The sequence below is a fragment of the Martes martes genome (assembly GCF_963455335.1).
Source record: "Martes martes genome assembly, chromosome: 6".
Lineage (NCBI taxonomy): Eukaryota > Metazoa > Chordata > Mammalia > Carnivora > Mustelidae > Martes > Martes martes.
The window spans coordinates 71,008,462-71,021,513 of record NC_137893.1 but is presented as its reverse complement, the minus strand read 5'-3'; the positions used below and the strand labels follow the sequence as shown (position 1 = coordinate 71,021,513).

The 13,052-nt window shown below is 37.2% G+C and overlaps 1 protein-coding gene across 2 annotated transcripts in view; it reads left to right on the top strand.

Moving 5' to 3' along the window:
* The window catches only part of LAMA2 (laminin subunit alpha 2), a gene marked incomplete at its 5' end in the record, with an annotated part of 635,124 nt that overhangs the window by 580,688 nt on the left and 41,384 nt on the right, over positions 1-13,052 (top strand). Inside the window, 4 exons of one of the 2 annotated variants that reach the window (XM_080805462.1) lie at positions 2,018-2,156; positions 4,297-4,308; positions 7,093-7,213; positions 9,623-9,799. In XM_080805462.1, the coding sequence (XP_080661588.1) occupies positions 2,018-2,156; positions 4,297-4,308; positions 7,093-7,213; positions 9,623-9,799 (449 nt within the window). Of the gene's footprint in view, positions 1-2,017; positions 2,167-4,296; positions 4,309-7,092; positions 7,214-9,622; positions 9,800-13,052 lie in introns of those variants that run through there. The other variant, XM_080805461.1, reaches the window with a different exon arrangement.

Below are 13,052 nucleotides of genomic sequence, written 5' to 3'. Positions count from 1 at the left end.
GGGAAGTCCCTGCAGATTTGAGCAAGATTAGATTGCTCAGAGCAGTAGGATAGGAATTCAAATAAGCCTCCAGCCATGGGACCCTTCCTCCTTTTTAGTGCCCAGGTTGGTTGTTTTATATGAGTTGTTCTCAGCTGTATTATAGAAGTGCTGCCCTGGAAATTCAGAAACATTCCATCAGGGTGCATTGGGCACCTTCCCGGAGAGTCAGTTAGTAGATCCACGGCCACCACGTGGAGTGCACCATATCCCTCAAGTGCACCAATATGGACACAAGATGGAGAACGATCATTCGATTTTCACTGAGCTGAAAGAAAGAAAGGAATTACCAAAGTAACAATTCACTTACAACAACTCAGCATTGATTATAAAATACTTGCTAAGACCCTACTCTTTGTCTAGTATTTAATAAAACCCTTATTTCCCTGCTTACCCATAACTGATGTCTGAACTCATCAACTCTGAAATTTTATGTGAACAGCTATTCTGTAAGGGGAAGAAATAGGGCAGGAAATAAGAGCAACTGTTAGCATTTCACAGCAGAACCCACTTCGTTGCTATCGCTCTCGAAGGAGAGAGTAAAGTCCTTCCTTTAACTCAGTAAAAATATGCCATCCCGTGTCTCTCTGCTGGAGCTAACACTTGGGCCAGTGAGTTTCAATTCAAGGTATTTCTGCTCTTTAATCAGTTTTTCTTAGAATGGTTTCTATAAATGCATATATTCACTCAGGTATAAGGGGGAGAACTACCTCCAGTCACTGGCTTGCCTGTGATAGAGAGCAGAATCTCATTTTCACAGACACCATTAAAATATGCACCAGATCTGTAGAAAGAGGCTATTTTCATGTTCCACTCAACAGCTCCATATGAAAACTTCTTTGCTGATCTGGATAAAAAGGAATATGTTGAAAAAGTCTCAAAAATGGTTTTATAATTTTTTTTTTTAATTTTAGCCACTGGTCTGGTCAAAAACATATGTGCATATAAAATTAATATATGTATTAAAGTAATTAAATTTTTAAATCTTGACTTGCTAAGTATTTTTTAATTGGACAATTATTTAACAACTTTTTTTGTTTGTTTTTACAAAGCTCTACTTTGAGGATTTGAGGTATTCATTGGTTTGGTATTTTATTTTGGTCATTTATTAATAAGATAATTATGTTTGATTTTATTGAAGATACTTTCTACAGATTACAGTGGGATTTTAGAGTTTGATATTTTTCTTTGTCTTTCAAAGAATACTATTCTAAAAGATGATGTGGTAATTAAGGGGAAAAATAATGCTCCATGGTCAATTAAGTTTGGGAAATACTTCTTGCTCTATATCCCCCTGTTGGAGCATTACATTGAATATTGGTATGTTAAAAGATCTGGGTAGTCTTAAAATTAAAATACATATTTAATTTTGCCCAACCCAATGTTTGTCATATTTATTTGAACCAGGAACATCCAGGAATCTAGTGTTCCAAAGAATAAACATTTAGAAATACCCTCATAATCCATTGGTTCAAATAGCCATTTTCAGACCCTTGCTAATTCAGATCCAATACCAGGCAAAGATTTAGAGACCAAATCTGTCATGTTAATGAACTGGTGCTTCAATGTTCATCGAGGGTCCAAAATATATAAAGCAGTTAAAGGCTGGGCCTAAGCAAATATTATGCTGAGAAAGCACATAGTTCAGAAAGAGCCTAGCCTGACTCTTAAAAATGAAGGGGAGAAAATCAATGAGATAAGGGGTTCCTTTCTGCTTTCTGAACAAAACAGTTTAAACAAGGAAATGCCTCTCTTCTTTCCTTTGCCTGGCTGTTATTTTTATGCCCTTTTTGTGGCTAGTTTAATAATTTATTTTATCAATGTCATTGTTTCTGCAGCTATTAAACAGATGTATGTAGTACAGATGCTTGAAAACATCCATGTCAATTTGAGAATGAAAGTAAATTTATCTTGAAGTAACAGTGATTATACAGATGTGGTTGGTCTTTCTCAAGTAAGCATTTTCTTTCCTTTACAGCCAACATATCAATTGTAGATATAGATTCTAACCAGGAGGAGAACATAGCAACTTCATCTTCTGGAAACAACTTTGGTCTTGACTTGAAAGCAGATGACAAAATATATTTTGGTGGTCTGCCAACACTGAGAAACTTGAGGTAATTTAGTGTATATTTAGAGCTCAGGATTAAGTTTTAATTAAATGGCCACTCTGCTCACTAGAGTTCTGAAGTTTAATTATAACAGGAATGTCACATAACCTTTAGTTGCAGAAAGGCTTAATTAAAAAAAAAAATTCATGTTACATGTTAGAACAACACCAGGATTTAGAAACCCAAGGATTAATTTGATATCTTTGTTGAAGAGATGGATGGAAATCACTGTTTCCCTCATAGTCACCTGATGAAAAGAATTATAAAAGTAGTTAAAGGTGGAAACTAGAGTTGAATGTGCATCTTGTAATTGTCGTTCTCCTTGCACAGTCGCCGGAGGTAATGGCACACTGACGCTACTTAGTGTTCTAAAAATCAGTCAGTGTTCCAGGATACTGTGAGTATAACCTATTTTATTGCTAAGCATTAGCATGCTAATGGTATGTTGGAGCTTTCCCATATGCCTAATGCTAAAGCTATATTAGGTATTCTCGCACCCATGCCAACATTTTTTTTTTAATTTCACATATGTTTTATAGATAGCAGGATGGGGAGATAAAATTAACTCATAGTTTAATTCAAAAAATAAATGTAAGTAACTAAAAAATCTCAGAAAATATTTCATATGGTATTTAATTAATTTACAGCTTGTTGTAAAACATCTCATAAGAAATAAAAGTTATAAAGCACTTGATGCTCAATAAATGTTAATTGAATTTAACTAGAGTGGAATGAATTGATTTGACTAAACTGTAAGAGTTTGCTGCAAATACAGACTACCATGTTTTAAGTTTTTGTTTAGTTTAGTTAGTTTGTTTTTAGTGGTTATAAAAGTCCTATCTTGGTGTTTCTACTCTAAAAAGACACACCACAATTGGAGGGAATGTCATAATAATTGAAAAGTATGGTAGTCAGTTCTCCTATTTTCCAAATGAGCGGAGGAATTTTAACCTCATTTTATGACAGCTAGCATACTCGGTGGTTCTCCTATTTTCCAAATGAGCAGAGGAATTTTAACCTCATTTTATGACAGCTAGCATACAAACGGTTTTACTCTTCTCCCTGTCCCTAAACTCATAGACCAGGCAACTAATTACCAGTCTTTCCAGGGTTTACATTAATAAGCTTCATGAGGTAGATAAACTGATTCCACATTCATCCACACTATAACATACTAGGAATGTAAACTTAAAGTGTCTGGTCGGAAAAATCATTGCAGAGCAAATATACTTGAATAGTGATGTAGTGATTGCTCAGAAATCTATGTATTCAGTCAACAAGTGTTTGTTGAACGTCTATTCTGTGTCCATCGGAGGGATCCAACAGTTCCTTAAGTCTAAGATCTATTTGGCAAGATCATTAAGTAAATTCCCTATAAGTGAATTAAATATAGCCAAAATAAGGCTATCAAGGTATTGCTTTATGTATTCTAGTGATGACTTGGTTTTAATTACTGTAAGGTGATATTTAGGAATTATCTATAAAGGTGTATATCTTGACTACGTGGAGGTGGGTTTATGTATTAGTTTTCAGACTACATATCTAATGAGTCTGTCACTAAGATGTTTTTACTTGCACAGTTCAGCAATTTATAATATTTCTATGGCATGGCACATTATTCCAATAGAATCTTTACACATATATCTGTGATTAAGCAAAGAGCCACGCATTCATAGTTTGCTGTTATTTTGCCCACAGACAGGATCTTAATATGGTGAAGTTCAAAAGATGAAGTAAACAAATTATTTTTACATCTATTACGTTCAAGCACCTTGAGAGGCAATGCTTATCATTGCCTATCAGCCACTCATGAATACTACGGCATAGCAACGTGTGCATTTTCTCACTCATAAACTAGATTAAAATTAGTGTTTTTCAAAATGAAAATTAAAATTAGTATTTTTCAAAATGGAAATTTTCCCAAGAGAGTAGTATGGATAATCGTCATTGGATTCTCATTTCACTGTGATCAAGGGCGTATGTCTATCTTCTGTTCTATTGGTTTTGTTACATTCCCTTTTAAGATCCCTGTAAGATACTTTTTGAAAAGACTTATGATTAAAGTTTATTGTTTTACTAAACAAAAATGCAATTATGATTAAATTGTGTTTTGTTTTGTTTTGTTTTTCTCTCCCCTTTGACCTAGTATGAAAGCAAGGTAAAATTTAAATTATGCATGCCTTCTTCAAGTGCATGGGTTGGGTAAATGTGGCTTCTTAGATAAAAACAGTGGAAAAGAGCAGCACCTGTGCAGCTTCATTCCTAGTACATTTCATGAGCAAGTAATGCATTCTGAGAGTTCTCATGCTGTCCTTTACTTAACAAAGATGCTGCTGCTCACCCACCACCAACTGGGCTGCAATTTCACTTGTTTCACCAGCCACAGAGGACAGATTCGCTCTGCTTTTCTCAGGGGCCCGTGCACAGTGCCCCCTGGCGCTGATATGCAGCAGCACACACGCAAAGGGCAGCTGGTCAGGTTTAGGGGCACAGCGTAGTTCCGTGGAACAGAACAAAGTGGCCTGATGGGTTGAATCCTGGACCCCGATCTCTGTAGCCCCATGCTTTCTGCTGAACTACCAGCCTGTGCTCCCAAATGCTCACCACTGCCTTGCTGCTTTTTGCCAGCCTGCAAATATGCACACATTTACAGGGCCCTTGCATCACTTTGCAAAGCTGCTTATCTATCGTTGTGTTTATCTAGAATTAGCTATGAAGTCAGATAAAAAGGAATCTCTGGAACTATTGTGCCTAAAACAAGTGTTTGCCTTAATGGTGAAGAGATTTGTGGACAGGATCCCCAGCTTCCCAGGAGCATTGTAATTCCTGTTTGCAGCTAAGCATTAGCATGAAAGCTATGAGCAGCAGGCCTCTGTAAGTGGCTGATCAAACCCCAGAGATGTGCAGGGCTGGCACACTCTGGGTAGAGCCTGGTGCTTTGGTATGTCATCCTTCTGGAAAGGAGCTAATACAGCTGAACTTATCCAAGAAAATTTGCAAGCAAAGGCCAGGCTTCTAATAACAGAATATAGAATATTCAGAAATGAAAGTATATACAAAAAAATAATCCAGGTTGTTCTACCACCACGTAGCAATGAACCCAGTCATGCTGTTTGCTGAGATGGCTCCAAGGCAAAGGCTGGCTTTCAGTGGAAGAATATAAAACTCTGGAGTGACACTGTGTCGCTTTGTAATGCTGCCTTTGAGGCAAACAAAGGAAACAGAGGCCTGTGGTTACCATTAGGAGGCTGATCTCCATATGTGATTGCTTATCTCCCGTGCTTTTCCTAGCATCGAGCTGCTAAATCATCACGTTTTGAAACAGTTTCTTGTATGTCCATGAAACAGCAGAGTACAGAACTTTGAGAAGTGACTTACTTTATTGATAAGATGTCTGAAAAAATGGTGATAAATCGCTCATCCTCTAGAGGAGAATGAACACTTGGAATGAAATTTACCCATTCCTTTCACTTTATGAATAAGATTCTAAGCAAGATCCTCACTTACCCTCCAGCTGGGCATGTTCTTCATAACAACCAACTGAGCAGAAGGAGAAGACCTTGGGAATAAAGGGAAATGATCAAAGAAAATGAAGCAGTTCCAGAGACAGAGAAAAAAAGAGGCAGAACAGATACCTGGCTTGACATAAATCACCTGCTACACTTGCAGGGTTTGAGTTCCTTTCCCACCTGTTTTTCCTCTTGCCCTGTGTTCTATATCGAGGCAAAAAAGGGAATCCTGGCATCATGGGACCATGAGGAGAGAATTAATCATTATCCAAATAATTATCTTGATGTTGGTTGGACAGGTTTTACAGATGCTTATTAACAGAAAAAAAAAAAAGTATTATTTTTTAACCCAATAGACCTGTACTATTATTCAATAGGGTAGCCACCAGCCAGTGTTCAGTTTCAATTAAATACAATTAAATAACAGTGTTCAGCTTCTCACTGGCATAAGCTTCATTTCAAGTGCCAATAACCACATGTGACTAGTAACTACTAATTTGGAGAATGCAGAAGAGAATATTTCTATCTCCACAGAAAGTTCTCTTGGACAGGACTACTCTCAACTAGCCAAAGAACTATCATCACCGACGTTATCCTAGCTACTGTTTATTGAGCACTTACTGGGTGCTAGTGTGTTTGTCTTTTCCTAAGAAGTAAAGAATAAAAAGTAAACACTCAAATGTGATTTGGGTATTGAAGCCATTTTCAATCTTATTGGGAAAAATATATGTTCTGTACCTTCGGTCGCTTCATTTTGTTATTGCACCTCTATAAAATAAGGACTTTGGGGTCAGTCTGTAAATCCAGCATTGAAGTATTTTTCTGGATGGTGTAATCCAAAAGGATGTTTCCTAGGCTTTTAGTTAAAAGCTTTAAAGAGAAATACAATATTATCTTAATCTGCAGCTGCCTCTTGTCCCCATAAAAAAGTCTGAATGACAAAAATATTTTCTTCTCAAAATAAATGAGTCCAGATTTTTTCCCCTAAATTTTGAGCAAGGTTTTTTGTTTTGTTTTGTTTTTTTAACTTTTTTGGTATGTAGTTTTATTATGCTGCCTATACAATTGTCTACTCCTTGGTACCAAAAAAAAAAAAAAAACAAAAAACATTTCATTACATATATGAAACATTTAAGAAATCCATTAATTCCTGTGCCTTGAATTTAAATGCTGTGCTGAGATTATTTAAAAGAGAGCAGGAAGAACTACATAAAGATTCTTTCTACAGGATGGGGATAACATGCACTTAATCTAACCAGTACATAACAGAAGCCCAGTTTGCTGGGTACATGTGTGCCCGTGTGCATGGTTCGAGATATGTGTGTCTGCCGTGTGGCCGTTTGCTCTATATGGCTTTTGTTCCATAGTCACAAACACTGTACTGCCATTTCCCTCATGATGTTGCTTTTGTTTTTCATGTAACTTTTCAACAGACCAGAAGTAAATTTGAAGAAATATTCTGGCTGCCTCAAGGATATTGAAATTTCAAGAACTCCATATAATATACTCAGTAGCCCTGATTACGTTGGTGTTACCAAAGGATGTTCACTAGAGGTTAGTTTGTTTTTAATGGCTTCCTAACACTTTTGTCTCTGATTTCGTCTACTTAGTTTGGGTGCTCTTACAGGGAGCAGTCCCTTGTTAATATATTTTAAATTCCTACCGACCCTAGTCTTAGCTATGCTTAAATAACAAAGCAAGATTGAAGCACTTCTATAAATTACCAAAATCGCATAAACGTAGGAAATGGTGTGATAAAGACCCAATATTGTGAACCAATTTCCCTCATGTGTAATACTTCATAGCATGCATTTTTAATTTAATCTCTCTTCTGGTTCTCTCTTCATTTCCAATATTACTTTTCCTTTTTCCTCATTTCTGTCATCTCTTTTAGATTGATTTTATCTTTGTGGCTTATATATAGCTTTATTAGCGGCCTCAAATTTTTTTCCACAATTTTTCCACATTCCTCATCCGTGTTACACAAATAACAAGTAGCCATTTACACCATAAGCATTAGTGCATAACATCTTGTCTATAGTTTGAAAGTCAAACCTCCTTTTCTTTGAAAATGGTACAGATTAGGAACCATCTACAAAGAACATCTTTGACAGGACTGCAAAGTTCCCTGCTGTCAGGTATCTTCAGTAACTTTTCTTTGTTGCTGAAGCAGCTTCCGAGTTCCATTTAATTCCTCTGCCCTGACTCTTCACTGGGGGCTGACACACAAGAGAGAGAAACACACATCCGGCTCCACTCTCTTAAAATGTCCATGAGCAAGAGCCAACAATCGTCAGGAAATACTAGGAAAAAGGTTATGGGCGTCCTAAAAGTAAGAAGTTTGGGCATTTTTTTTAAATGTTAAATATATCATGTTTATACATTTTAGATTACCCTGATATGACAGAACTATTCATTTTAGTGTTTTCTCCAACTGGAATTATTTTAAGGCATGGCTATAGAATGCAGGGAAATGAAGGGAGAATGAGGAGAAAGAAAAAGTGAATCCATCCCTGAGACATGAGGGGTAAAGACTGAAACTGAACATTCAGGGTCTTCATAGTTAGAATCTTCAATTTAAATCAGCCATAGAGATCCACCGTGAGAAGCTTGGGGATAAGAAATAGGGAAATACAGAACTGAAACTAAGGATCCACACTGGCTTCTTTAAGAAAGTTTTACCGAGACTTTTAATCTTCTGAAGCCTAACTTTTATCCATGTCCAAAAGATATATGCATGAGGATGGAAAACTGTCCAGAAAATGAATAGCCTGTATGTGTGAAAATGATAATTCTGTAAAGGCACTTTTCAGTCACCAGGAATTATTTTACAACTGAAATATGAGGCAGAAATGATGTGGATAAATATTGAAAAGTCTGCACAGTAGTTTTTATCTGACTATCCAAAAGTCTATGATTTGAAAATTGGAAAAGAAAATAGATGATACATTTTACAGCACTTATGTCGCTTAACTGGGCCTGAAAGACTGTGAGGGGAAAATGTCCTCTGTTAGAGGATGCCTTGCTTTCACTCCAGCAAAATCCAGGACTTTTAAAATGAGCACTCGAAGCCCTCAAAATGCCCAGCAACATGGGCTTGCTTAACTAAATCCTAGCGCATTCCTACAGTGGAATGTCCTCCTGCCATTAAATGTGATGAGAAGATCTGTTTTCTGAGAGAGATATCTACTACATATGCAGTGAAAGAAAGAATTTACCAAAGAATGTGCCTGTCAGGATTCAGTTTAAATATGGAGGGGAGGAGAGAGTAAGAGGGCAAGGTTATGAAAAATGAATGAATGAAGGCGTGCGTAATGAACAGATGAATGAATGAATGAATGATAAAAGCTATATGCTTCTACACAGCTTCAAGATGGGGTGATTTTTGCTTTCTCTCCATAAACAATTAGTTGATAGGTGGTATCCCAGGAATTATGAGAGTGTTTTCAACAGAGATTTAGAAAGATAGATTTAGACCAAAAGAAAATGTTGTCTGTCAGTGACAGTCGTTTGTATCAGTGCTCAAATAAAAACAGAGATCAGGGGCACCTGGGTGGCTCAGTGGGTTGAGCGTCCAGATCAGAATCTCAGGGTCCTGGGATCGAGCCCTGCATTGGGCTCTCTGCTCAGTGGGAAGCCTGCTTGAGGATTCTCTCCCTCTCCCTCTGCCCTTCCCCTGCTTGCTTGCGCTCTCTCAAATAAATAAATCTAAAAAAAAAAAAAAAAAAAAAAAACAGAGGCCAGATTTTTTATTTCAACCCAATCTGCTCAGAAAGTTCAGTTATACCTGGAAGTGTGTCTTCAGTTGCTCCCAGGCTCTCCATGTAACTGTGAGTTTCATGCTTTCCCAAACAGTGTATTTCATGGTGACACTGAATGCCTGGAGGAGGGTAAGTGAGACAGAGAAATTAACTTAAATTTTCATTTCTGATCTTTTCTTCTGTTTTTCCCTTTTACCCACAGAATGTTTACACAGTCAGCTTCCCCAAGCCAGGTTTCATAGAGCTGCCCCCTGTGCCCATTGACGTAGGGACAGAAATCAACCTGTCCTTCAGCACCAAGAATGAGTCTGGGATCATTCTCTTGGGAAGCGGAGGGACGCCAGTACAACTTCGGAGGAAACGAAGGCAAACTGGACAGGTACCCTCAGACCTCGTTGATGTTGCATTTTTCCCTAGTACTTATATAAAACAGTTATTTTATAAGGAGTCTGGTGAGACATTTAGGTTGTATAAATTGCCTTTGTATGTTTAGATTTGCATCATTTATTTCCACTCTCGTCTTTTTTACGGCAATTCTCTCCATGAGAATTTTCCTTGTTGGTCAGCTCTGGGCGTGCGGATACTTGCATTTGCACCTATATTTCGTATGGGCTTAGCATCTGTATGTTTAAGGAGAGAAAGCTTAAAATATATTCAGATTACAATACTCTTGTCTCAGAGTCCAATTACTTACTGCATCTGTAGATATTCTGCTAAGGTCCCTTAAACTCAAATTTGAATTCCTTCTAGGATCAATTTCCCAGTTTTGCTAGCCAACATGATGCAGTCTATTGAAGTCTGACCCACTCCAGCCTCTCTGGACACAGAGAAAATGGACTTGGGGTAGGAGAAGGCAAATAGAGCCCAACCCACACAAGCAGAGATGGTAGCCTAGGCTCAGGTTCACTCATGACCTGAAGAGAAAGCCCACAGAGTAAGGTGTGAACTTCAATTTTCATACCCCATAGCCAGTGGGTTCTGTTAAAAGCGATCTCTTAGGCATCATAACTCTTTACTGCCTTGATATCCCTCCAGCACTTTCGATCTTATGTTTTTAAGTTTAATGCGTTATTCCATTTAATCTTGTTTTTCTCAATGAAAGAGTTCATAAGAATTATCTAGGCTGCTGTACCAAAGAATGGAATGCTTTACAAATATGTCCTTACATATGCATGCATCCTTATAAACCAGGCTGTGTTGTTTGTGACTTTATGTGTTTTTAAAATCACATTTATCCTTTAAAACTGAGTAGTCAGTAATTTGGTTGACCCTTCAACAATGTGGGAATTAGGGACACCAACCCCCTCACTTGGTCAAAAATCCACGTATCACTCTTGACTCCCCAGCAACTCAACCACAAAGAGCCTCCTATTGGCTGGAAGCCTTGCCCATAATATACTCACTAGAGTAACATATATTTTTTATGTTATATTTATTATATATTGTACACTGTACTCTAAAAGTAAGCTCAAGAAAAGAAAATGTTATTAACATCATAAAAAAGAGAAATACACTTACAATACCATACTATATTTATCTTAAAAAAATCCACATATAAGTGGGTCCACACAGTTCAAAGCCATGTTATCCAAAGTATTATATAATAAATCTTACTCTTCTCCCCCCCCAAAATAAAGACTAAACAAAATAAATTTCAAAGACGTATAACCACAAGGAACTTGGGTTATCTCAGGAATAAAGAGTATTTCATTATCAGAAAATCTAAAAACTATATAAACCTCTCAATAGATGCTAAAAAAAACTATTTGGCAAAAATTAATACTCATTCCTGATTTAAAACAAACAAGTAAACAACCCAATATAACAACATGGATGGATATTAGAAATTGAAGAGAAATGAAAAAAAAAATGTACTACACACTATATGATGCCATTTTTACAGAGTTCTAATACAAGTAACACCAAACAGGCACTATTGGCCGGCTCAGTCGGTAGAGCATGTGACTCTTAATCTCAGGATTGTAACTTTGAGCCCCACTTTGAGTGTAGAGATTACTTACAATCTTCTAAAAAAGTAACACTAAACAACATATTGTTTACAGATATATATGTGAGTTTTCAAAAACAATTTTTAAAAAGCAAGGGAATGATAAACATAAAATCCATGTTAGTGGTTACCACTGAGATGGTGAAGCTGGGGGGATGGTTTTGGGAGGAAACTCACAGGAGATGCAGTGGGTTGTTTCTTAAATTGGATGTAGTTTTATTGGTATTCATTTAATTGTACAGTTGTGAACATGGCTTCATGATTTATATGTATGTCTCTTATATTTTGAGGAATGTATCAAATAGTCATAATAAAAATATCCTTTAAAGTAGAGAGGGAGGAAAAAGTGTTATTTTCTCTCATTTCTTAATACACATAATAAGCACTGAATACACATAATATTTAAACTTCCTCTTAAATGCCTTCTCTTTAAATCCTGAAAAATAAAATTACTTTCTCTCTATTATAAATGATAAGCTAGTTATAAATAAAAGGACCAGATCAAACATTCTGAAGTAGATTTTCACTAAAGGATATGTGTTTCCTAGGTCATTGTCAGATGGTTAAGCACCACCTACTATCTCCAAATTTCTCCTCCTGGACACTAAGAAAATGAACTTAAATCACCAGCTTTTAGGATTGGTCTTAAAATAGACCCATTAAAACAATTAAAAAGAAAATATTAAGTACTGTAATGCAAAGTAAATTGGAAATAATACATTAATGTTTCGACATTTTAATGATAATAAATATTCTTTTTTTTTTTTTAAATCTCAGAGTCAGTGCTATTTAAAAGAGGAAACAGTGTTAAATAGTTCCTGTCTGTTGTAGAAACAATGCTGGTTACATTGACTTATTTGCTTTTCCAAAGCTAACGTTTTGATGCCATAGGGTTATTTGTGACTGTTCTGCCAAAGAAGTTCATTATCTCGAACAATCAGTCCAGCTCAGAAAATTTTAATGGAGTGAGTAGTCTGCAGTTAGTTGCCCCTTTGGTGGATGGTGAGCACTAGTCCAGATCCTCTGGACCTTCTGTGTTGGACACACAGCTGCCTAGATGATTCAGTAAGTCATCGGAGACATTCTGATGTTTGACTGAAACGGTCTCCACCAGCTCAGGTGACTCAGGGAGGACGGAGAGATCATTGTGCAGCACGTGCCCTCCCGCTCCACAAGAAAGGGAGCACGCATGGCTTCAGCTTTGGGGATGAGGACTGCATTCAGGCTCCCTGGGGTTCATAATCTGATCTCAAAACCATCCTGGTTGCTATAGTAACGGTAGCAAGAGGAAAGCAGTCATGTTTGTGGATGAAAAATTGTCTTCCTCCTCTCTAAGTGTGGGAGACAGGTTACACGTGGGTGATAGCAATCTATTCAACCAGCTCCGAGAACAAATTGAAGTCTAAACACTCAGAATGCCACGAGATGGGGAGTGAGATCTGAGGTTCGGACGCGAGCTGTCCGCTTGCAAATATAAGGCAGAGAGGAGGTATTGACACCCTTTGTTTCCAGTGGGTTTGGTGAGTTAGAGACCCCCGTGCAAGCACAGCCGTTACCTGCAGCATGGCAGATCTGCTTTGCAGAGACCTCTGTATCACACATCTGCTTTCCACATCCTCTAACA